Source organism: Pelophylax lessonae (assembly GCF_965119305.1).
Source record: "Pelophylax lessonae genome assembly, chromosome: 5".
Classification (NCBI taxonomy): domain Eukaryota; kingdom Metazoa; phylum Chordata; class Amphibia; order Anura; family Ranidae; genus Pelophylax; species Pelophylax lessonae.
This window is the reverse complement of record NC_138772.1, coordinates 61,667,909-61,695,368: the sequence shown is the minus strand read 5'-3', so window position 1 is coordinate 61,695,368 and position 27,460 is coordinate 61,667,909. Positions and strand designations below refer to the sequence as shown.

Genomic DNA, 27,460 nt, shown 5'->3' with positions numbered 1-27,460 from the left:
CGCGGCTCCGGCCAATCAGATGGCCAGATGCCGCGATCCCGGAAGACGGGCGACATGTCCAGTCATAGAGGTGAGTGAGCGGCACGGCGGGGGCTCGTTCTAAGGTAAGTATTGCATAATGAGCTAGTATGCAATGCATACTAGCTCATTATGTCTTTCTCTTGCAGGGTGAAAAAAAAAAAAAAAATTTGAGTTTACAACCTCTTTAAGGATCAGACTGTCATTCTAAATACAAGTCATACCACAGGATGATCCCATAAAAGGACAGTCTTGGAGAAATATGGTTGGCTTTTTTTTTTATATACACATGGTTTGTTATATATATACATATACACATACATACATGGTCACCTTTGAACTACTGTTTCTCTCCAAATGATTTTTCAAGACTGTCAAAACAGATTGTCCCATGACATGTTCGGCCTAATCAGCTTCTGCTTAGGTGTCTGGATTTTCTCCATTAGAGCCAAGAATTCTCCCCCTTATTACTCTTTATTTATGCATCTCCCAAAGATTGACAACATAGCTTTAATAGGTTCCTTATGGAGGTTCACATTAAATAAAAAGAAGCGTTCTTTAAGTCCTCCATGCAAAAATGAAGAGGCATGACAAGACAATGAAATAGTATAAAAGGAGAGAGATAACAGCATGTGATGACAACACGAGCAGTTAATATGAGAGGTCATGTAACCCTTCCAAGAAACAAAAGGACAACATTTCATTCCAATGCAGCTGTCAGCATTACTTTACATGAAACATACCTTCTCATTATTGTTGGATTGTCTTAATCCATTATAATGATACACACTAAATGATTCTGGAACCTTTGAACCCTTAGAAGAGAAAAAAGAAGGTAACATACAATGTTCTACATCGACATTTAAAGCTGAATAAAAAAGATAAAATACAATGTTATACAATATAAAGACATTTAAAGCTGTATAAAAGATAAAACTGATCACATATACAGCACATTAAACTTTCTGATTACAGTTACCTATGTCAGTGTTTCTCAACTCCGGTCCTCAGGGCACACTAACAGGCCAGATTTTAAGTATTCCCTTGGGGAGATGCAGACTAGAATAATGCCATCACTGAGCAGCAAATTATATCACCTGTGATGTATTTCAGTTATCTTGCAAACCTGGCCTGTTAGTGGGCCCTGAGGACCGGAAGTTGAGAAACACTGACCTATGCAATCCTTTCTGCAAAATGTGTAAGACCCTTTCATTGGTGTGCATGGGAATTCTCCCCATCTTAAAGGGAGATTAAGGAAAATATAAGGACAGTCATTGCTGGCCTCCTGAAGAAAATGCTAGTTGCTTGGCTGTGGCTGGCTTCAATACTTTTGAATCAAAGATCCAGAACAAGCTTGCTATAAATAAGTGTCAAATTTCCTCATCTCTACTTGTTCAGGGTGATTAACTCCGATACTCAGCATTAACTTTCTCCCATCTCCTGACTGCATCTCTGGAGCTCAGCCACAGTGATCTTTGGGTTCTTCTTTACCTCTCTCACCAAGGCTCTTCTCCCCGATAGCTCAGTTTGGCCGGACGGCCAGCTCTAGGAAGGGTTCTGGTTGTCCCAAACGTCTTCCATTTGAGGATTATGGAGGCCACTGTGCTCTTAGGAACCTTAAGTGCAGCAGAAATCTTTTTGTAACCTTGGCCAGATCTGTGCCTTGCCACAATTCTGTCTCTGAGCTCTTCAGGCAGTTCCTTTGACCTCATGAGTCTCATTTGCTCTGACATGCATTGTGATCTGGAAGGTCTTATATAGACAGGTGTGTGGCTTTCCTAATCAAGTCCAATCAGTATAATCAAACACAGCTGGACTCAAATGAAGGTGTAGAACAATCTCAAGGATGATCAGAAGAAATGGAAAGCACCTGAGTTAAATATATGAGTGTCACAGCAAAGGGTCTGAATACTTAGGACCATGTGATATTTCAGTTTTTCTTTTTTAATAAATCTGCAACAATGTCAACAATTCTGTGTTTTTCTGTCAGTATGGGGTGCTATGTGTACATTCATGAGAAAGAAGAATGAACTTAAATGATTTTAGCAAATGGCTGCAATATAACAAAGAGTAAAAAATTTAAGGGGGTCTGAATACTTTCCGTACCCACTGTATATACATATATATATATATATTTTTTTTATATAGGAGTGCAGGTACCGAGGTGGAATATTACTGCTCAAAAAAAAAAAAAATATGTCTCCATCTTGCTTTAACTATACTTAACATGTTGGGTTTTATGTTACTTTTAAGCAGGATAATTATAAAGCAAGTGCACTCTCCATGTAAACAAAAGCATGTGCCCCCCTTTGCATTCCTCATCAAGCCTGACACAGATCAGCAGCACAATTGCCCATAGGCTTCTGTACACAACATAGCGTACCTGGTCGGGGAAAAACTCCTGCAGGAATGGACCCAGTAATATGATCCCCAGACCTTCTGGGTCTAATTTGGTCTTCATGAGGTTTACACTGGAAAACATTGAAAATAAAACAATAAGCGAGGAATATTTGTGCGTTACTGAGATATGCTGCGCTGCACGGCCTGCCTCTGCCAATGAATGCTGTTCTATTTTCAGAATCCAGGGCGCATTCATCACAATGGCATCTCATTGGCCAAGTTGAGTTATTTTAAGACTGCATAATCTCATGATTAAAACCAAAACAGTCATGATAATTTTGGGAGACGGAGCCTTATTAGGAAAACATTTCTGAAAACAGACTGTGTAGTAACCTGTGCTGGGAGCGTAGAGGGATCTGATCTCCTATGAACAGAACAACATTTACAAAGCCAACAAGATCTCACCAATTAAAGTGACCCTGGTAAAGCCAGTGTAGTTAAAGAGCCCAGTGTATACTCACCTTTCTCATGGACTGCATCTGGAAACGCCACCCCTTCACTGCTCCCCAAGACCAGTAGGTCAAATACCTGTCCCCCCCCCCCCCACCAAAAATACACAGTGGTTCCTTCCACTGACTTGTATGTCCTGTAGTAAGTATGAGCCACCGGGAGAAACCATTGCATTAAATGGGGAAAGCAGGTTTTTAGACATCTGGCAATGTGGAACACCTATAGTGGCATTTGAGGGCATGGGCCACGCGGAAAGGCAAGGACAGCCTACATTTACAGGGCTCATATTTATAGCAGAACTCTAGCCATACCATTAAACACACAGTTACAATACATATATTTTAGTTGCTAAAATATTTGCAATCCTTTGGAGCTAGTTTCGTGATTAAGGGTTGGAGGATTACCACATTTTTGCCACATACTGGGGACTTACACCGTATACAATTACACAGTATATGTATTTTTATGCATATACCCATGGTTTCATACCTACGTACCCTCATGTATGTTCTGAACAATATTGTGTTTTTTTGTCATTATCTCTTGTATAGTCTGATCTTATGATCTATTTTATATGCCAATAATAAATATATACTTTTTACTCATTTTGGAAGTGTGGTTGCCTTTATAGTCCCATCCCCAGGGGGAATGTCTTGTTTTTTTGTAGTTTTGTGATTCAAACACTCTGCCAACCACCAACCAGCAAGGTGGAACCTCACAAATACAGCTACTGCAGCCCCCTGTGCCTCCTAGTCATCAAGACGTGTGAAGGTTCAACACAATGCTCAGAAAATTCCCCAATATATGTAGACATAAAAAAGCTGCAATACCAGCTTTACCTGCAGGTGGTGCTGCAAGTGAAAACGAGATTTCCCGTTCCCAATCGGAGAGGATGCTACAGAAAAGAGGCTTTTGTTATACTGAATCGTAGGGGCTCATGCACCCCTGAGCTCAAAAATGCTGCTTTTACAGGCATTTGAGCTTTTTCCTTCTCTTTTTCTAAATGCCTCTCTATGTTAGTCCATGTTTCCATGCACACTATAGGCATCTACGGGAGTTTAGAGGTAGGGGCAGTAAAAATAGAAAAAAAACACTAAAGTCACGTTCAGGAGAGTCGCTTTTAAGCATAAAAAAAAAAAAACGCTCATAAGCACCTAGACGTGTGTTAATGTTAGGTGCATTCATGCGCATTAATACATTTTAATGGCCAGAATAAATGAAAAATCTGGCTAATAGAATGCATTAATGTCAGATGTGGATGTGCCGTAACTCGCACGCAAAAATTGTAAAAAGCTGCGTTTTTCTGCAGCTAAACTCCTGTAGGGGAAAAGGCACCAAAGAGAATACAGTGTTGCCTAAAGCAGAAAGGGAAGTACTCCCCCATATTCCGTTCCTAATATATGAAACACATTCAGATGTGTATAAGTACATTGGTATCCGGTAATAAGGAGGAATAGAACCATCTACCCCCACAATTCTCAAAGGAAAGAATAAAAAAGACTGAGGATGGAGATCTGGCACGGAGACCATGGTCTAGGTGGGTCATGTGCTTATCTGATGGTTTAAAAAAGTTATTTCCAGATAAACAATGGAAAGTCATCTGTCCAGCAATACAATGTCGTATAAAGAAAGCGTGAGAATACTAAACTGTTCACATGACCCCATGACGTTCCTCGGCAGATGGGAGCCCAGGTCACATGTGGAATTTATGTGTTGTGTGGTGTATTTTATATAGGCAACACACGTTTTGCATGTGCAATTAATCAGGTATAACTGCAAAAGTCTGTCCAAACCATATTCTTAAGTCACAGTGCTGTCACTGCCCTGCCTGAGAGTACCTCTAGTGGTTTCCATATAGATTATATAGAACAGTGATGGTGAACCTTGGCACCCCAGATGCTTTGGAACTACAGTTCCCATGATTCTCAACTACACTGCAGAGTGCATGAGCATCATGGGAAATGTAGTTTCAAAACATCTGGGGTGCCAAGGTTAACCATCACTGATATAGATTATACACACTCACCGGCCACGTTATTAGGTACACCTCCTAATTTAGACATTGAGTAAAACAGAGAAAACAGGCGCCTCTGAGTATAAACTGTGAGAGATTTAATGTTGAAGGACACAATAAAAACTCACATAAAAGATTGTAGAATCAGGGACATAGGTTATCCGGTGTACCGGGTCTGCATGAGGTCGCCTTTGATGTCTTTTAATGCCGCTCGTATTGTATGGCTGCATACTCTCACCACATGAGGCAAATCGTCATGCACTAGGAGGAACCCAGGACCAACTGCACCAGCGTAGGGTCTGACAATGGGTCCAAGGATTTTATCCCGATACCTAATGGCAGATCAGGATGCCATTGTCTAGCCTGGAGAGGTCTGTGCATCCCTCCATGGATACGCCTCCCCAGACCATCACTGACCAACCGCCAACCTGGTCATGCTGAATGATGATGGTGTTCAACGGCAAATACCAATTGAGCTCCATGATGCCGGGCAGTGAGCACAGGGCCGACTAGTGGACGTCAGGCCCTCAGGCCACCCTCATGAAGTCGGTTTCTGATTGTTTGGTTAGAGATATTTACACCAGTGGCCTGCTGAAGGTCATTTTGTAGGGCTCTGGCAGTGCTCATCCTGCTCCTCCTTGCACAAAGGGACAGATACCAGTCCTGCTGATGGGTTAAGGCTCTTCTATGGCCATTTCCAGCTCTCCTAGAGTTACTGCCTGTCTGGAATCTCCTCCATGTTCTTGAGACTTGGGAGACACAGCAAACCTACTGGCAATGGCACGTATTGATGTGCCATCCTGGAGGAGTTGAACTGCTTGAGCAACCTCTATAGGGTCCAGGTATTGCCTCATGCTACCAGTAGTGACACTGACCTTAGCCAAATGCAAAACTAGTTAAAAACAGTAAAAAGAAAAAAGAGGAGCAGGAAAAAAAATGTCAGTGGCCATCATATGTAAAACCATTCCTGTTTTGGCGGTCATTTCATTGTTGCCCATCTAGTACACCTGTTAATTTCATAAACACCAAAGCAGCTGAAACTAATTAACAACCCCCTCTGCTACCTAACTGACCAGATCAATATCCCAGGAGTTTAATTGACTTGATGCTATACTTTGATTGAAAAGTGTTCCTTTAATTTTTTTGAGCAGTGTAGGTGTGTGTGTGTATATATATATATATATATATATATATATATATACACACACACACACACACACACACACACACACTATATAGACTGATATACCTTTACTTGCCCATAAACAAAACAAAGTTGTGGAATTCAGTCCAGAATATATTTTTATTTTGAAAACTCACTTGAGCTTTCAGTTTAAATCCACTAAAGAGGTTTCAGGTGCATCAACACAAGGTGTGCTAAGTCTTACAGTTGGTTTTCTTTAGAAATGTACAAAAAGCCAGTCTCTTGTCTGAATGCTGTAGAGAATGAATCTTGCTCTCCATACGGAAGCAGTGGGGTCTCTGCAGACGTCCAACATGTCCCCTGCTGAGCCGCAGAGCTCCAATCAGCAGGGAGCATGCATTTTGCTGATTGTTTCGCTACAGAGGTCTGACTCCGCAGGTTGCAGAGCTCTGACTTGTTTTTTTTTTAAAGCACGTTAGAACCTCTGTAAGGTGTTTGCTGCTTACTTTGACCTCATGTGGAGATTTTTCATTACTTCCTGCCCCCATTACTGGCGCCACATGGCATGAGACAGAAAATGAAATAAAATGGACCACTAAAGCTGGCCATACACTACTACATTTTCATACAAATGATGACTGGATGAATGTTGTTCAAAAATGTTGCTTGCTTTTATTATTAAATTTTAAAATTAATGTTATTTCCCGACCGAAAACCACATACACTGTTAGAAATTCATTTGTTTAGGAGAAAATTTCCTTCCCGCTCCTTCAAATTGTCTTGTCACCGTGGTCGAAAATGATTGTCAATTTAACCCCACCAATTATTAGAAGATTGAATAAACCTTTTTAAAACAACTTGCACTTAATTCTTCTATTGTATGGAGAGCCTAATAAAAACCTGATAGAGGTTCTAACCATTCTTTCCAAAACTGTTTGGAAACAGGAGCCTCGTTTTCATTTGCAGTGTCCCCTACTAGTAAAAGCTGGAACTGTAGTTCATTCATTTATTTTATACCAAATTTTGTGGACATTGGGGGTGTTTTACAAAAACTGGAGAGTGCAAAATTTGGTGCACCTGTTCATGGTAGCCAATCAGCTTCTAACATCAACTTGTTCAATTAAGCTTTGACTAAAAAACCTGCAATCTGATTGGTTTCTATGAAGAGCTGCACCAGATTCTGCACTCTCCAGTTTTTGTAAACCAACCCCATTCTGGTAAATTCTCACACGTCTTGATGGTTCTGTGATGAAAAATGTGTGTGACCCCAACAATCCACTCTTTGAGAATGTGCAAAGAATATGAAGGATTGACTGCACAACCGGACTGTGGAAAATGCCTTTCATAGTTTATTACAACGACAGCCTTGTAGGTGCACAGCCCCAAAAGCAGACAGTGTGCGTTTGGTGATTTACACCACTGTCACATTGGGAGCAGCGACTGTCTGTGCAGCCACTGTGTCCCAATCGACATGAAGGGGACTGTCTTCATAGGGATGCATGGAACACCTGTGCATGCCCATTTGGGCAAACACAGCCCTTGCAGGGGTGTACATTGTAGTACGCCTGTATAAACGAGGCCTCACTAAACAATTAGGCCCCTTTCACCCCGGTACTGCTTAGGCTGTTCAGCAGGAGATTTGTGAATTGCAGCAAAATGGAATGGTTGTCACTTTTATGATATCCAAGTTGATTCAGTCTTTAGCTCCATTTAAAAACTGGAGCTTTCAGGACCCGTGTTAGATCTATGGGTGGCTGGATGTAAAAGCACTTGCGTCCATTTACATTACACTGCCTCCAATCCATCATGATCAGTTCCAGAAAAACTGAAAGGAAGCAGATCCTTTTCATTTTTTTCCAGACCTGGATGGACTCAGAGATAGGTGGAAATAAACAAACATCCGTTTGCATCCACCTGCCCGTTGACTTACATGGAACTCCTGATCAGCTCAGTGTGAAAAACTGATCAGACCACCCACGTGAGCAGGGCTTTAGTGGACTTTGGAATCATTATGGTTTCAATAAAAAAAAATTTGGTGATACTTACTATTCAGGTTCTGAAACAAGATCCAGAGCCTTCATGACTTCTTCTAGCAAAGCATCAGGAATGAAGCCATTGTCTGCAAGAAAAAGAGGAAATGATCAAGACACAGCAGAGGCAGCCAGTTTGTGGACTTATATATTTATACCTTGATTAACCCTTTGCATTTCTGCATAAAGTGGATGTCCAGGCTATTGCTAACTAGGCTTAAACCTACTCCTACCCCCTTATAAATCCTATTCTACAGTGGGTAAAAATAATAATTTGATCCCCTGCAGATTTTGTACGTTTTCCCACTTACAAAGAAATGAAGGATCTCTCGAGGATTATGATTCCTATCATAGGTGTATTTTACATGATAGAGACAGAATATCAACCAGAAATCCAGAAAAAAACACATGATATAAATGTTATAAATTGAGTTGCAGTTCAGTGAGTAAAATAAGTATTTGATCCCCAAGCAAAACATGACTTCGTTCTTGGTGGAGAAACCCTTGTTGACAAGCAGAGGCAAGACGTTTCTTGTAGTTGGTGACCAGGTTTGGACACATTTCAGGAGGGATTTTGGTCCGCTCTTCTTTACAGATCTTCTCTAAATCTTTGTGTTTTCCTGACTGTATCTTGGCAACTCGAACTTTCAGCTACCTCCATACATTTCTATAGGATTAGGATCTGTAGATTAAGGTCTGTGCTTCTCCTTGAGCCACTTCTGTGTTGCCTTGGTAGTACGGTATGTTTTAGGTCATGCTGGAAGACCCATTCACAACCCATCTTCAGTGTTCTGGCTGAGGGAAGTAGGTTGTTATCCAAGATTTTACAATACGTTGCCCCGTCCATTGGCCCCTCAATGCTTTAAAGTTGGCCTGTACCTTTAGCAGAGAAACGGCCCCAAAACATAATGTTTTCACCTCCATGCTTGACTGTAGGGCTGGTGTTCCTATGGTCATAGTTAGTAATTTTCTTCCTCCAAACATGGCGAGTCGAGTTAATGCCAAAGAGCTCAATTTTGGTTACATCTGAACTCAGCACTTTCTCCCAATTCTTCTTGGGAATCATTTAGATGTTCATTGGCAAGCTTCAGAAGGGTCTAGACATGTGCCTTCTTGGGAGGGGGACCTTGCGGGTGCTGCAGGATTTCAATCCATGGCGGTGTATTGTGTTACCAATAATGGGATTTCTGACTTACCATAAAATCCATTTCTCTGATGTTCATTGACCGACACAGCTTCAGATCTTCATAACCGTTGGGTTACACTGCCCTCTACAGGAGTAGGACTCTAGGCAGAAGAAAAAAGTCTGGCAACGCCCATGGGCAGTCCCAGGGGGTATACTCCCTCTCTCTGCTATAGGTACTCAGTTTTGTTACAAGCAGTGTCAGAAGAATGATCGAAGAGGAAGCGGACAACCCTTTACGAGATCCATCCGTGAGCACAAAAAAAAAAAATGGATTTTTGTAAGAACTTACCGTAAAATCCTTTTCTCTTAAGCTCATTGACAGACGTAGTCTTCTTGATTCTCAAGAGCTGGGTTATGTTGTCTCCGCAGGAGTAGGACTAGGCAGAATGACAAAACGTTCTGGCTCCACCCTAGGGGGCAGTCCCTGAGGGTATATCCTCCCTCTCTCTGCTACAGGGAATCAGTTCTGTTTAAAGCAGTACAAAGAAATTAACCCAACCCAACTCAATGATAGAGGGGCGGGTACTACGTCTGTCAATGAGCTTAAGAGAAAAGGATTTTACGGTAAGTTCTTACAAAAATCCATTTTTCTCTATCGCTCATTGACAGACGTAGTCTTCTTGATTCTCAAGAGCTGGGACATCCAGAAGCAGTGCCACAAATGAGGGGTGGGATTGACAAAATCAAATCCAATCTAGTAGGCCCAACCGGTGCCAAACTAGAAGTTTTAAAGGCTCATTATAAACAAAGAATGAGACTAAAGAAAAATTTTCCAACGGAAAAAACCCTCGAGGTAGACCACTGGTCTCCTCAAATTGCGGCCTGCAAAACCTTGCGGCCAAATGAGGCATCAGACGATGCCATTACATCAACTTTATAATGTTTAGAGAAGGTATGCACCGACGACCAGGTAGCCGCCTTGCACACCTGGACCACTGACGCCTGATGGCGAAAGGCCCATGACGCACTAAGTGCCCGAGTGGAGTGCGCCTTAACAGGGAACGGGGGCTCCCGACCCTTAATAGAATAAGCCTGCACTACCGTCTGTCTGATCCATCTGGAAATGGTCGCGGCAGATGCAGGCAACCCCTTTTTGGGTCCATCTGGGATCACAAAAAGTGAATCCGTCTTGCGAAACGAGTCTGTCGTTTTCAAGTATACCCTGATCGCCCGGACCACATCCAAGGAGTGCAAAGCAAATTCCCGAGGATGACTGGGCTTAGGACACAGGGAAGGTAATACAATTTCTTCATTCAGATGAAATTCTGAAACTACTTTTGGTAGGAAGGATGGATTCGGACGAAGAACCACCTTATCTCTATGAACCACCAGATATGGTGAACGACAAGATAATGCGGCCAGTTCTGACACCCTGCATGCAGAAGTAATAGCCACCAAGAAGGCCACCTTCTGGGACAACGTGGGTAGAGGAATCTCCCTAATATCTTCAAAGGGAGGTTTCTGAAGAACCGACAACACTAAATTAAGATCCCAGGGGGGTAACGGCGCGTGCACTGGCGGAGCCAGATGTCGCACCCCCTGGATGAAATTCCGCACCAAGGAATGAGTAGCCAAAGGCTTCTGAAAGAAGATGGCTAATGCTGAGACCTGACCCTTGATAGTACTCAAGGCCAGTTTCTGCTCAACCCCTTGTTGCAGAAAAGCCAATATTCGACTAATCGAATAAGACCGAGGACGGAACCCCAAAGGTTCACACCATGCAATGTAGGACTTCCATGTGCGATGATAAATCTTTCTGGAAGTCGCTTTCCTTGCTTCAACTAGAGTAGGAATAACTGAAGCTGACAAACCTTTGTCCTTCAGCACCTGGGTCTCAATAGCCAGGCCGTTAAAGCCAGCGATCGTAAAGCAGGATGGAAGATCGGTCCCTGAGACAGTAGATCCTCTCTGAGAGGAAGTCTCCACGGGACGTCCGCCACCAGTCTGACCATGTCGGCGTACCAAGCTCGACGAGGCCAGTCCTGAGCTACCAGGATTACTGGGATTCCTTCCTCCTCTACCCTGCGAAGAAGTCTTGGCAGTAACGCGAGAGGAGGGAAGGCATATATTAGCTGGTATTGCCCCCACGGGGCGATCAGTGCGTCTGCGGTTTCTGCTAGAGGATCGCGGGAGCGAGCCATGAATCTCTGAACTTTCCTGTTGAATCGTGATGCCAACAGATCCACATCCGGGGTGCCCCACCGCAGGCACAACTGGTGGAAAACGTCTGGATGGAGGGACCATTCCCCCTGATCCAGGGTCTGACGGCTGAGATAATCTGCCTGCCAATTCTCCACCCCCGGAATGAACACCGCAGAGATTGCTGGAACAAATCGTTCCGCCCAGCGAAGAATGCAAGCCACTTCTTTGGCCGCTCGGACACTCTTGGTGCCCCCCTGGTGATTGACATAAGCCACGGCCGCGGCATTGTCCGACTGGATCCGAACCGGGCTGCCCTGGAGCTGCTCGGTCCAGTGAATCAGACAAAGTCTGATCGCTCTCAGTTCCAATACATTTATCGGTAATCTGGATTCTTCCGGGGACCAAAGTCCCTGGGCAGATAATTGACCGAGAATTCCTCCCCATCCGGATAGACTGGCATCCGTGGTCACTATCGTCCAATATATTGGCAGAAATGACTTTCCCTGGCTGAGCATTGGAGACCGAAGCCACCAAACCAGAGACTCTCTGGTCTGTTTGCTCAATCGTATCTGATTGTCCAGGGATTCCGGATTCCGATTCCATCTGAGGAGAATCTCTTGCTGAAGAATTCGGGTATGGGACTGGGCAAATGGGACTGCTTCGAATGAAGCCACCATCAACCCCAGAACCCTCATGCAAGTCCGAAGGGAAGACCAGCTGTTGGACAGTAACAACTGGACTGCTGATTGAATCTTTCGAAGTTTCCCTACCGGAAGAAACACTCTTGTCCTGACTGTGTCTAGAATTAGACCCAGATATTCGAGCCTCTGGGTGGGAACCAGAAAAGACTTTTGCTGGTTCACCAGCCACCCGAATTCCTGTAAAGAAATCATAGTAATTTCTATGTTTTGTAGCAAGGTCTGAGGAGACTCTGCATGAAGCAGAAGATCGTCTAGGTAACCTAGAATCGATATACCTCTTTGGCGCAGAAGTGCCAACATTGGGGCCAACACTTTTGTGAAGACCCGCGGAGCCGTGGCGAGACCGAAAGGTAACGCCACAAACTGATAGTGGTTCTCCTCTACGGAAAAGCGTAGAAAACGCTGATGTCCTGCGAAAATGGGAATGTGAAGATAGGCGTCCTTGATGTCTATGGACGCTAGGACATCCCCTGGATGCAGGAAGGCTGCTACCGTGCGAATGGACTCCATTCTGAATCTTCTTATGTTGACGAAAGAATTGAGTGCTCTTAAGTCCAGAATTGGACGCACTTTGCCCTCTTTCCTGGGTATTGTAAACAGGTTTGAATAAAACCCTTGAAACCGTTCTGTCCAAGGAACGTGGACTACCACTCCTTGTTGTAGTAGATCTGTGACTGCTCTCCGCAGATCTTCTAGACGATCCGGAGATAGTCGGATATTGGAAGGGAAGAATCGCGCCGGTGGGAGAGATCGAAACTCGATCTTGTACCCTGACTTTATGACTTCGCAAACCCATTTGTCCGGGATTCTGGAAAGCCATGGATCCGGGAACCGGCGAAGACGTCCCCCCACCCCAGTTATGGGTGGGGGCGCACCTTCAGGCTTTGGATGGTTTATCTTCAGGTCTGGAGGGGGCGGGCTTTTGCTTGCCCGACCAACGACCCCTGACGCCTCCTGTAGGAACCTTGGAGGACTTAGTTTTTTCACCCGCTGGACGAAAAAACCTCTTGTGAGCAGAAAAAGAAGGCCCTCGTCTTTGACGAGTTCCTCTACCTTTAAAATTTTGCGGTAAAAAGGTGCTTTTTCCACCGGTGAGATCCTTAATGATCTCATCTAAGTTGGCTCCAAATAGACGTTCTCCTGAAAAGGGTATATTAGCCAATGCTTTTTTGGAACCTTGGTCGGCTATCAAACCTTTTAGCCACAGTGTACGCCTGAGAACCACTGCTGAGACTGATGCTCGCGCCATTAATGGAGTGGCGTCTAACGCCGCATCACATACAAACTGTAACCCCTGTATCATTTGTTCCAACAAATCTGATACCGCCTGAGGGACTTCTTCTAAGTCCCGGCGTAACCACTTGGTCCATTCAGTTACAGCCTGCGAAACCAGACCAATAGCAATTATTGGCCTGAAAGCTGATCCAATCAAGGAAAACATGGTGCGAGACATAGCTTCTATCTTGCGATCCACTGGATCTTTAAAAGACGGAGCGTCTTCTAAAGGAATAACCGTGGCTTTATTCAATCTAGCAATTGGTGAATCCACCACAGGTGGTTCTGTCCATTTTTTAATAAGGGTTTCCTCAAACGGATAACGCCTGTCAATGCGTTTGGAAATATTAAAAGTGCGTTTTGGCAGACGCCATTCTTCATCAATAGGATTGCCAAAACATTTGGGCAATGGAAAAACCTTTGCCACTTTGATGCGCTTTTTAGTCCCAAAAGGGATCTCAGTTTCAGCTATTTCTGATGGAATACCCTGTAACCTTAAAGTCTCTTGAACAGATACAATGAGTGCGTTTACCAACGCTTCCTCTCGGGCTATGGCAGATGCCGAAACATCCTCCTCACTGTCTGAAGAGACAGGACCCGAGACACCAATACCAGATGAAGTACCTGCAACTGCAGAAATAGGCTCAGAGTCTGAATCCGAGGTTTCAGATAATAAGGGGTTAGGCGGGGGTCGCTTTCTTGCGCCCTGTCCCTGACAAGCCACTTCCACCCGGGACACAAAAGTTTCCATAATAGCTGACAAAGATTCAATTGTCAATGGGGTGCTGGAGGATCCCGCAGACCCCTCGAGGGGATCCGGAGGAGATACATGAGTGGCAGGGTCCATGTTAATACAGGACACTTTTGCCAGCAATAAACAAAAAAACTTTTTTTTTTTTTTTTTTTTTTTTTTTTTTGTGCGTCTCCCCCTAGCGCAATAGCGCCCCTCAGAGTACCTGCTTCTCGATCCCAGAGAGAGAGAGAGAGGGACCCCCAAGGCTCACCAACCGATGCAGTGCAGTTTCCAACAAACTGCAGCCAGCGTCTGTCTTACACAGACTGGAAGGAGCTGTTTGCTTTTTCCCGGGCAGAAGGCGTGGCTCCGCCCCCTGTGTACGCCTTCCGGCGTTCCCAGCCCTCCACGAGGAAGCTGGGCTCACAAAACATGGCCGCCCCCGTAGAAGAGACATAAGACTCCAAAAACATGGCGGCCGGCGTGACCTGAGGACATACATGCATTCGGTCTACGGCAAAATGGCGGCGGACCGCCGATATCGTCTTCCCAGCACATCCACCTGCACTCTGCTGAGAGGTGACATATGGATCTACAGAGATACACTGCACATAAGGTAGGATTATACCTCCTATGTTTGCTGTAATGTTACAGTCTGCTGGGTAGAGTGTTAGCTCTTGAACCAAGTCCACTTCCCACAAACACATGCTGTATTACAAGGGGGACTTGTAAGTGTCAGATATACAGTGGGTACGGAAAGTATTCAGACCCCCTTAAATTTTTCACTCTTTGTTATATTGCAGCCATTTGCTAAAATCATTTAAGTTCATTCTTCTTCCTCATGAATGTACACATAGCACCCCATACTGACAGAAAAACACAGAATTGTTGACATTGTTGCAGATTTATTAAAAAAGAAAAACTGAAATATCACATGGTCCTAAGTATTCAGACCCTTTGCTGTGACACTCATATATTTAACTCAGGTGCTTTCCATTTCTTCTGATCATCCTTGAGATGGTTCTACACCTTCATTTGAGTCCAGATGTGTTTGATTATACTGATTGGACTTGATTAGGAAAGCCACACACCTGTCTATATAAGACCTTCCAGATCACAATGCATGTCAGAGCAAATGAGAATCATGAGGTCAAAGGAACTGCCTGAAGAGCTCAGAGACAGAATTGTGGCAAGGCACAGATCTGGCCAAGGTTACAAAAAGATTTCTGCTGCACTTAAGGTTCCTAAGAGCACAGTGGCCTCCATAATCCTCAAATGGAAGACGTTTGGGACGACCAGAACCCTTCCTAGAGCTGGCCGTCCGGCCAAACTGAGCTATCGGGGGAGAAGAGCCTTGGTGAGAGAGGTAAAGAAGAACCCAAAGATCACTGTGGCTGAGCTCCGGAGATGCAGTCAGGAGATGGGAGAAAGTTGTAGAAAGTCAACCATCACTGCAGCCCTCCACCAGTCGGGGCTTTATGGCAAAGTGGCCCGACGGAAGCCTCTCCTCAGTGTAAGACACATGAAAGCCCGCATGGAGTTTGCTAAAAAACACCTGAAGGACTCCAAGATGGTGAGAAATAAGATTCTCTGGTCTGATGAGACCAAAATAGAACTTTTTGGCCTTAATTCTAAGCGGTATGTGTGGAGAAAAACAGGCACTGCTCATCACCTGTCCAATACAGTCCCAACAGTGAAGCATGGTGGTGGCAGCATCATGCTGTGGGGGTGTTTTTCAGCTGCAGGGACAGGACGACTGGTTGCAATCGAGGGAAAGATGAATGCGGCCAAGTACAGGGATATCCTGGACAAAAACCTTCTCCAGAGTGCTCTGGACCTCAGACTGGGCCGAAGGTTTACCTTCCAACAAGACAATGACCCTAAGCACACAGCTAAAATAACGAAGGAGTGGCTTCACAACAACTCCGTGACTGTTCTTGAATGGCCCAGCCAGAGCCCTGACTTAAACCCAATTGAGCATCTCTGGAGAGACCTAAAAATGGCTGTCCACCAACGTTTACCATCCAACCTGACAGAACTGGAGAGGATCTGCAAGGAGGAATGGCAGAGGATCCCCAAATCCAGGTGTGAAAGACTTGTTGCATCTTTCCCAAAAAGACTCCTGGCTGTATTAGTTCAAAAGGGGGCTTCTACTAAATACTGAGCAAAGGGTCTGAATACTTAGGACCATGTGATATTTCAGTTTTTCCTTTTTAATAAATCTGCAACAATGTCAACAATTCTGTGTTTTTCTGTCAGTATGGGGTGCTATGTGTACATTCATGAGGAAGAAGAATGAACCTAAATGATTTTAGCAAATGGCTGCAATATAACAAAGAGTGAGAAATTTAAGGGGGTCTGAATACTTTCCGTACCCACTGTATACTGACCATATATGGAGGGGCCCATAATATATACTGCCTCATAAATGAGGAAAAAAGGGAACGTTTTACTCACCATACCGAACCGACAGGCACCCTCTCTTCATAATACCCTCTCCACCGAGGTGGGGGTTTGTGGACGCCTCGACTCTCTGGTCCTGGCGTCCAAGCGAGCTTTTAACTCGCAAAGTCAGTCCCTTTACTGGGACTCCGTCGCGGCCGACTCAGCGCACTGGTCTGCACGCGCTTTTAGGCAGAAACCGGGGTGACCACTGGATCTCACATCCAGCCCGTCGCCCGGCCCCGCATACTTACTTGAATATGTCGCGGCCGACCAAGCGCAATGCCTGGTCTGCACGCGCTCGTAGGCCGGCTGGGGTGACCACAAGTGTCGCCCAGTCCGGCATTTTTGCTTGAAGATCTCACAGGAAAAAAACACTGGAGAAAACTACCTAAAAAATGTCTTTTTCTTAAAGAAAAAAAGTCTTGCCAGGACCAAAAGATCCCAGCAAGGAACTTAGGTCCTTACTCCTGACTAGACAGAAAAAAACTGATTCCCTGTAGCAGAGAGAGGGAGGATATACCCTCAGGGACTGCCCCCTAGGGTGGAGCCAGAACGTTTTGTCATTCTGCCTAGTCCTACTCCTGCGGAGACAACATAACCCAGCTCTTGAGAATCAAGAAGACTACGTCTGTCAATGAGCGATAGAGAAAGCCAGATACACCCTGATTGCGGGTCCACATCCAAGGCATGCAAGGCAATTTCCTTTGGATGTTTAGGCCTGGAACAAAGGGAAGGCAACATCAATGTCTTCATTCAAATGAAAATCAGAGACAACCTTTGAAAGGAAGGACGGACAGGGGCGAAGAACCACCTTATCTCTGTGAATCACCAGGTAAGGTAAACGACAGGACAACGCCGCCAGTTTCGACACCCTGCACGCAGAGATGATAGCCATCAAAAAAGCCACCTTCTGGGACAGCGTAAGCAGGGGAATCTACCGAAGGTTCTCAAAGGGAGCTTCTGGAGGACCGAAAGCACCAAATTGAGATCTCAAGGCGGCAACGGAGCCCGCACCGGGACAAGGCAGATAAAAAAACTAAGTGCCTATAGCAGAGAGAGGAAGTATACCCGAGACTGCCTTTGGGCGTAGCCAGACGTCTTTTCTGCATAGTGTCCTACTCCTGTAAAGGGCAGTATAACCCAACGGTTATGGAGATCAGAAGCTGTGTCCATCAATGAATGAAAGAAAAACATTTTTTCTCCACTGTATATATGCTTATACTTGCCTATTGTCGGGCATTCTGGTTCGGTCACGTGATTGGCTCCCAGCGGCGGCTTCAGAGGGGAGGAGGGAAAGATGAAAACCAATACCCCATAGTAAGCCTTTGGGTAACATCACCGCCCGGACATTCCATCCATTGTCAGCGATCTCACCTCTCCCCTAAAGCCGGCCGCTGGGGAGTTCATGTGACCGGATCACCCTCAATAGATAAGTATAAGCATCTTCCTTTTACAAGGTAGTTAGAATAGGATTTAGAAGAGGGGTGGGAGCAGGTTAAAGCTTAGTTAGCAATAGCCTGGAATTCCCCTTTAAGCTTTACATTTTTGCTGAAACATGGAAACCTATTTAATGTTTAAGTGTGACTAAGTTATTACCATTCAAATACGCTTAACAAGCAATAAGAACATGACCTCTGTATGCTCAGGCACATTGCAGTAATTAATCTTCACATTTCAGACAAAACACACTTAACTTTACTTTAAAAAAAAAAAAAAAAAAAAAACATTAAATGGTTTTGCTTCCCCTCCTTGCAGTGATTTGGTAGCTTGCAAGGCTTCTAATCTCTAACGAGCACAGGAAGAGGGGAGACTTCACTACATCTTTTCGAGGATGAATTATTCCACAGTTCCTGCAGCAAGGAAGGCTAGTGATGGCTGGATGCATTGATTTGGTGCAAGCTTTTGCACATGGAAATGCATATGTTGAGGTGTAGCGGTGCCATTCATTCTTAACAGAACCCATTGCACATGCGTTGCATTACACCACAATGCACAGTACCACCTGAGCTTGTGTTAATGTCTGCTGCATTGCAAAAAAGGATAGGCGTTGGGCAGTCTATTAAAGTGAATTGGCTGCCTTAACACAATGCACATTAGTGCGCAAAGTAACACAGGTTTAATGTGCTTTGTGTTAATGGATTGCAAACTTGAAAACCCAGCCTGAATGCTCATGCAAATACCGGAATGTCCACAGCCTGGCAATAGTTCTACTTTAGCCTCATACATATGTTCCACAGATTCCAGAAGCAGCACTCTCAGCTCACAAAAAGGCTTGCTGGGAATACTTCCAGAACCAAAGAGGTTTAACCGTAAAATCATTAACAGAAAATGTCGTTAAAAATAACCCATACTTGTAAAAAAGGACAATTTTAGCAAACACTGATGGCCTAAGTAACATAATTTGTTATACAAGTAATAAGCCATAGGCACAATATTCCAAAAACATTTTCTTGGACACTTTTTTGGGGGCAAGTGGGGTAGTATTAAAAAGACCATAGTGTAGATGTCCTACAAGAAAGGAAACATTTGCTATTCTGAACGGGCATGTGTAAAACAGGGGAAGATGAAGCAGAATTAGATCAGCTATCTGTTGCAACTAAGGATTTGCGGGTGGTTTTTCAATAAATTTTGTTTTCACAAAAATCTCCTCAAAATAAGCCTTGAATTTCACTACGTGGTCTGCGTAGGCAAAATTTCCTTAAAAAAAAAAAAAGTTCACATAGCTTTTTCTGACACAGTGATCACAGCTTTGCTGATAAACAAAGCCAAAAATAACCCTAAACCCAAAAGCAACAAAAAATCACAATATCATCATGTCACGTCAATATAGTGATCACATGGCTTGGTTTATCAACAAAGCCTCATCAGCAGGGCCGCGGTTAGAAATTATGGGGCCCCGTACAGCCTACCTGACTGGGCCCCCTACTACCCCACCCTCGACCTTGCCTCAAAAGAAATGCTGGTTTGTCGTTGTTTGCATATGCGTGTGGGACCAACCCAATTGTGCATGAGCATGGCTTTATATTTTATTACATTTTTTTACAGTGCATTTTACATTTTTTTTTATCTCTTGTATTGCAATCAGAGGGCATGAACAACATCTTTTGTGATAGCATGGTCCATGACATATGAGCCCAGAAAATGAAGAAAAGATCCCTCCACTGCGCTCACCTCCTGGGCCCCTCTGTTGACCTGATGGGGCCCAGGAAAACGCAATTTAAAAAGAAAAAGTGGGGGAGAAATTTTGAAGGTCTTTTATTATCATCTATTAATTAACCGTAATGATGCCAGGGCCCCCTTGTGGAGCAAGGCCTGGTACAACAGGACCAGTTGTATTGTCCAACCAGTAGCCCTGCTCATCAGTGACAGCTGCCATTGTATTTCTTTCTAGGTGCACTTATGGCGCTTTTCCACTGCATGGAACCGAACTGTTCGGCTCCCTTTTGCACTTTTCCACTGCATGGTACCTCATGGTATGGTGTTGGAACGGTTCGGTATGGTACGGTACGGCGGCGCTTTTCCACTACATGGAACCAAACGGTACGGCTCGCTTAATTAGTACCCCCTCAGTAGTGGTTCCAAGAGGGCCGTACCGGTACCATATCCCACAATCCTTTGCATGCAGCCTTGACTGTTTGTCACTACTAGCCACTGATTGGTCAGAGAATCATTGTTATCCCACCCACTATACTTTAGTGGAAAAGCAAACCGTACCAAACTGTACTGAACTGTTCCAACACCGTACCATGTGGTACCATGCAGTGGAAAACCAAACAAAGCCAAGCAGGACCAAGCAGGGCTGAGTGGAGCCGAGCCGGTACTTGCAGTGGAAAAGTGCCATTAATGAGCACTATCATCCAGCCTTCAGTTGGCTGTTGGGCTGACTATCAGACCAACTGAAAAAACTCTCACAGCAGGCAGTGGCTAAATGTTGTCAGCCTGCAAAAGGAAGTGCTGCTACTGGCAAGAAACTTTCTCCACATTTACCAAGAAATAACCTCCTAAAGTCTTCTTTTTAAATAGCACAAGGTATAGTACTTGCACTGAATCAGAAGTGTCCCTTGTGCTGGTGGCTGCTCTCTAAGGGTACATTAATGCCTGCAAATGCACTTTGCCTCTGAATAAACGCGAGAACCCAGCCCTGCCTGTGCCCAGGCCAGATCACTCCCATCTACATGCGAGTGGCCGCGAATAGCTGCCGGAGCCAGCAGGCTTTGATTGCTTTCAATAGAGCTGCCTGCTGCAGTTAGTGTGGAAAACCCTTCTGGGGTTCTCACATCTAATCAGTGGCAGGATGCATTCGCAGGTGTGTGCACACTTAGTTTAAATATTTTGTCCACTGCCCTCCACCCTAATACCCAAGTTGCAGTAAAAGTGCTCAGGGGGTTAATACAAGCCGCTGGACCCTTTGAAAGTGATGAGTACGCCCCCTCTTTTCTGATCCCCTTCTCCTTTCATAGAAGTACAACAGCTTCCAAGAATGAAAAGTGCACTATGAATGGAGGGGGTGACCCCTTCATTCATCCATCTGTCCTCCATTCATAGAGTGCTTTCCATTGCTGGAAAATATAGTACAGCCTACTGCATTAGGGAGTGCACCCCAACGGTCAAACACACATGTAGCTTTAGCTGGGAAAAGCTCTGTGCTGAACAGCTTCCTGTTCATTCACAAACCAAAGCATAGTAAACAGTTTATTATGCTTCAGTTATAAACATACATACTGAGTGATTGGCATCAATCACCCATTGTGTTCATTCAGAAAAAGAAGGGGGCATGTAAATGACATTTGCTGGCCTATTACCCTGCTCTCCATCCTGAAACACCCCCCTTTGTGCCTGCAGCAGCCCTGTGGGGGGCAGAAACGGAGGGCCATACTTGGCACTCTTGACAAGTGCCTGAGACATGTCCAGTTGCTCATATTAAGCCCTGCAGCACCGGAAAATTACCGCTATAGGGGGTAGTATAAATAGGTGGAGAGATCAGAATATTTTATCTAAGAGAGCAGCAACCAGCACAAGGGACTTTTCTCATTTAATGTAAGTACCATCCCTTAGGTTTAGCCTCAGACTAGAGCTGCACGATTCTGGATAAAATCAGAATCACTATTTTTTTTTGCTTAGAAGATAGATCACGATTCTCAGCATAACGTCATATTTTACATTACAAAAAAAAATTGGCCTTACTTTGTTTCGTTTTTTTTTTTTTAATTCATTAAAGTGTATTTTTTCACAAAAAACTGTTTGAAAGACTTTGGCGCAAATACAGTGTGACATAAAAGATTGTAACGATCTCCATTTTATTCTCTAGGGTCTCTACTATATATACCTTCAGAGCTCCTTGCCGGAAAGCTAAACTCCCGCGCGCATGCGCAGTGTGTGGAGTGACGTCATCGCGGCTCCGGCCACTCACGGCGCTGGAGCCGCAGAACCAGGAAGAGACGCCGAGGCAACATGACAGTGCCCCTAGCGTTGTCCAGGCGACCGTTTGGGGGCTTTGTTTTAAGGTAAGTATTTCATAAATGAGCTAGTATGTGATGCACACTAGCTCATTATGACTTTGTCCTGCAGGTTTTTATTTTTTGTATTTTTTTACTTAGTGTACAACCGCTTTAAGAGAGTGAACCGCCCTCACTTACAGACAGAAGTTCATTCCTTTGATCTAAGAGTCGGAGCGCACTGCTCCTTCATTACATGCGATCGGCTGTGCGGTGCGAGTTTAGCCATACACTTTGTATGGCTAAATTCGCACTGCACCCGCAGCAAACACGCACAGGACCCTTTTTTGCAGCTGCATCAGGATCGGATCGCACAGCGGTTCACACTTGTGCGATCCGATCCTGTGCGAACTGCAAGATTGCACTGCGATATGCGATCAAACTGGGGGTGTCGTTAAGATTACATTGACACCCCCAGCGTATCGCATATGGCAGTGTGAACTGCCGGGGGTGCGTTTGCGATGCGGGAACAGGCTGCGAATTTGCAGCCTTCCCGCATCGCATAAGTGTGAACCGGGGCTTAAAGAACCAAATGATACAATGTAAAATATTGTGTTTATAGTTATCTAGCAGCCTTAACAATGTTGATAAACATTTTCTGGAGGCTTTTTTTTGACAGCTGTGAGTGAGCAGAGAACAGCTCTGTAAGAATCGAGGACATTCCGTTTTAAGATCGTGAGGGGTGAGGGGGGAGGGGGTGGATCGAGATTGTGATTTTTTAAGGATTAAGCATGCAGCTCTACCTTTAACTTTCGGAAAATAGTATACAATAAGAAAAAATGTCAAACATGTTGAGAAATAGATTACAAGTTTTCATACACTAATATTGTTGATGTTTACTTTATTATATATAAAAAGAAGAGGGACAAGATTATGAATTTCAAACCAATATGAATAAATGTTAAAGGAATTAATTTATGATTTAGGAGCGCAATTTATAATAGATTACGAGTTTTCATACACTAATATTGTGGATTTATACTTTAATATACAGTATATATAAAAATAATTCAAAGGGTAGTGGTGCGCTTCAGGGATTGGCTCTAATGGATCTCTATTTGGGTTGGTGGCAGTGATGTGTACAATTCTTGCTTTAAAGGTGCTCCGCGTGATAAATATAATATTTATGTTTTTAGGTGATGAAAGTGCAGGTGTATTAATCAAATCAGTCAATATCAAGGTTTTCTTAAAATAAATAAATATATGAGTATGGTGTGTATCAATGGATAAATAAATAAATATCAGAGTGCTACTTCTTTACCAGTGATATCAATAAATAAATTATATAAATCCAGTGTTGGTCTTCAATCTGATTCATAAACAGTAAAACACATATATATTGTGCTCAAAATAAAGTGCTACATGCAATTTTCTATTAAAACGGTGCTAGAAAAGATGTCTGTGAATAATTCAATTGTAATTCTTCAAATATAAATATTTAAATGAAATAGTCCAAAAGAAAAAAATTATATAGAGAACATCCAAAATAGCTTGTGTGAATACGTTCCTCGCTTATATCCGTGCTTCACTCATGCAATTAAGTGACTAAGATCTCCTTCACCTTGTGTGTCACCTCTGAGTGCTCTAGCCTCTCACCTTATAGGCAAGATCAATTTGCCTTTGGTATCTATCCAAGCTCAACGATAGACTCAATTTCTCTCAATCCAGGTCCTTTCTTACTTAGTGGAGCTGCTTTCTTGGATCCCTCTAAATGTTTGTCTTGATCGTTTTTTGTACTATCCTCTTTGTCCGATCTTTAGTGTGCCTCAGAGACAAAGACAACAACTTTGTTTTCATGAGTCCTCCAGGACAGCCTGATTCCCACCCTTGTTTTATGATGTTTTGTTTAGCTTGTTTGCTTTAGTTTATAATAGATTACGAGTTTTCATACACTAATATTGTGGATTTATACTTTAATATACAGTATATATAAAAAGAAGAGGGGCACGATTTTGAATTTCAAACTGATATATAAGAAAGTTAAAGGAATTAATTTATGATTTAGGAGCGCAATTTATAATAGATTACGAGTTTTCATACACTAATATTGTGGATTTATACTTTAATATACTGTATATATAAAAAGAAGAGGGACAAGATTTTGAATTTCCAATCAATATGAATGAATGTTAATGGGATTAATTTATGATTTTGGAGGGCCATTTATGAGGTCTATCATCAAGCGTAATTATATAAAGCCATAACAATACAAGGAGGCTAATAAATGTCTGGTTATTTTTTTTTACTGCTCTAATTTTTAATATAAAACCTGGCGCCAAGCTTTGAACTCAAAATCCCATTCACCAACTTCAACATACGTGTGAGATAGAGACTGCTGGACAGGAATTGCCTATCACCAGTCATTATTCACAACTGTTTCCCTAAGAAGAAATAGATTAGGATTACTCTCCTGTGTCCGGGGTAGAAAGTTTGGGTGTCAGATTCGGACACAGATCATATTTACAAGTTGATGTAATGAGCGGTGATATATGTTGGCGATTTGCTTACGTCCTAAAGGCAAAGTGCTATATTACTGGAACATATGCTGGGTTCCCTGGCTTTGACAGACACAGTACAGTGCAGCCCCCCTGACCATCCATGACAAATGATCTAGGGTGTCAGGAGGGAACCTGCATGGTTAATGGCAGGAATTGTTATAGTCTGAGTGTTCCCAGATGTTCCCAATGCATCAGTGTTACCTCTCATTTACATTTAGTGGCCGTACATAATGCAGACACCCCGCATAAAGCCTATAGAATTACTAATCATTTGTGAGCTAATCAAGCACCACATTTATTAACCGCCTCCAATTTAATGAATATTTATTAACAATGAACTCACTGTATATTATTTTTTTTAACACTAAGCCCATGTGACAGTTACTGTATTTTATACTTTTGAATTTAAAGTGGTCGTAAACCTCAGGCATGCAATATGAACAAAGTTTATCCTTCTATAGCGTGTACTTGTCTCAATCTAGAATACTAAGGCAGGCCATAGAGGGTGTGAATTGCTCTCCTACAACCACGGGTTGCAGGAAGGAAATTCGTACAATTCCCCCCATCAACACAGACTGTGCTGACAGGGGAATCCCTCCTGTGGGGCCATTGTCTTCTCCAGGGGAGGGCAGCAATAGCAGCCGCTTGGGATAATTGCAAGTGAATCCAGCAGGCTGGCTGTACCCAAGTTAAACGATCAACTTGGTGCATTCAGCCTGCCCACTAATGGTTTGAATTTCGGCCGGTTCAGCAGGGACCTTGTATGGCAGGCCTACATGTCATTTCTGTCTGCTGCTTTGTTCCTCTGCTATCTGCATTAGTCATCTGACAAGTTTTCCTGACACTAAGAGATAAAAGGGTGACAGGGAGGGAGCTCCAGCACACAGCCTGTGAATGACAGCCTCAGCTCTGTCCCTATGTGCTGTGTGAAAGGGGGCGAGTCCCTTCCCTCCAATCAGCTCTCAGAACTTGCCTCCCTGAGCTCTGATGTAAGCAATTTCAGCTCTCTCCCCCCCTTCCCCCTTTTTTTTTCTGACAGCTCAGATAAGCTTTATAAATTCTGGACTCTGAATGGATATAGAGAAGAGAAATCTATAGATAAACAGGTACAATTTATGTAGGAGGATTTGTTTCACCTCTGTGTATCACCTGAGGCCAGTCACTTCACCAGGTATATGTAAGGGTTTATTTAATATTTAAAAAAAAAAAAAAAAAAAAAATGTAAAACTTTTATTGTCTTTTCTAGGTGTTTGGCTCAGGTTCACATTGGTGCGATGCAGGAACCCTGCAAATTCAAAGTGAGTTCCCGCATCGCAACCGACTTGCAGGCAGGTCACATTGCAATATGCAAACCGCTGGGAGTGTCAAACGTACAAAAGTTTGAAAAAGTACAAAAGTTTGCATATCCCAGGGTGAAATGTCAGTTCGGACAGGAATTGGATCACATGGATGTGAACACCCATGCGGTCCAATTCTGGTGCAAACCAAAAAAGGGTCCTGCACAAGTTTGGTCTGAATGTAATGCGACTTGATCCATACATTCTGTATGGCTGAATTTGCAATGCACAGACATCGCTTGTTTTTCTGTAAGCCTTGCCACAACTCTCATTCAAAGTCCCAACCCTTTTTTCTTTGTTTATCAAATCAGGGATGGAAGCGCACGGCAGTCCCACCGTGCGTCTCATTTAAAGTCCCAAAACTCCGCCTTCCCATAATATTATATTAGGGTCAACGCCATGAGATGAGCGTTTTTAAACTGCACTTGGTGGTTGCATGTATAACAAGGAGAATACTGGAAGCACAAAGTGGAAATGTTTATAACAGGATGGTGGTGGAGTGTTTCCTCACGGAATTAGAAGGACAATTGATTGCTTATTGTATGATTTGCGCTATATCTATATGGTTATAATTATGATGTAAAGTACGGTCAAAGCACTTTTGATGTTTAGCAGCATTCTGAATAATTTATCGATTTGTGATCATATTGATACCTGTACTGTGACTGTGCTGAATATTCACGATTTTTTGATTTTCGTTTAAAGCAGAGCTCCAGTTCCCCAATTCATTTCTTTTTATTAAATACTCAGCCGTAATTGGGTCCAGATAGAACATTTAGATAATGACATTAATGTGGTCCTTTTATTTTACGTTTAAATACGGTAGTTTAAAACTAACCTGATCTCGGAAGCAGGCAGGGTCCATCTCTGCTGTGGGCATCTGAAGCCCTCTTGTATTCATTTCCAGGATTTGGTGCAGCTGGCTACCCAGAAAGCCCCTCCAGATCTCAAGCCTGCACAGTAATGCCACTGAGCGGCGCTCTTCGTTCTGATATGTTGCCATAGAAATGGTGGCAGCGGTACCGACCTAATTTCTATAGCAACCTGTCAATCAGAGGACAACGCAGAAGGAAATCGCGGGAGATTTCGGTATTCGGGGATTCCCATAGACTCCTGGGATAGATGAAGCTGATATCCCAGTGACAAAATCGCCTAGGCGGCCGCAGCTGGGGATGTTGCAGAAAATGAGGTATTTACAAAGAAAATAAAAAAAATGATGCCATTTATAATAGCATTCCAAATGGGCATGTCTCATTGCTTGAACATGTAAAAAAAATAGGTGGAACTCCACTTTAAGCAACAACCAAAAATGTGTGATTTTCCTTTATTCTCACTTTCAGTAACAACCGTAAACAGGACACATAGAGTGAATCTTACCAACAAGGGCAAAGACAGAAATAAAAACCTGACAGATGTTATAATACCTCTCCCCTCCATCCAAAGCCAAAATAAAAAAAAAAGTTGTGTCTTTATTACTACTTTAATTACGGTAAACATTAAGGGCTCTTTCACACGGTCCGCCTCCGTAGGCGGATCCGTGCTGCTCAGCGGGGATTGATCCGCGATCTCCGCTAAGCCGGCGGATGACAGCT

The 27,460-nt window shown here is 43.5% G+C and overlaps 1 protein-coding gene across 1 annotated transcript in view; it reads right to left on the bottom strand.

The window, feature by feature from the left end:
- The window catches only part of MINDY3 (MINDY lysine 48 deubiquitinase 3), a 255,003-nt gene that overhangs the window by 22,289 nt on the left and 205,254 nt on the right, over positions 1-27,460 (bottom strand). The window contains exons 13-15 of the mRNA XM_082257723.1: positions 8,073-8,145; positions 2,402-2,489; positions 762-833 (exon numbers count right to left, since the gene is read on the bottom strand). Of these exons, the coding sequence (XP_082113849.1) occupies positions 762-833; positions 2,402-2,489; positions 8,073-8,145 (233 nt within the window). The remainder of the gene's footprint in view (positions 1-761; positions 834-2,401; positions 2,490-8,072; positions 8,146-27,460) is intronic.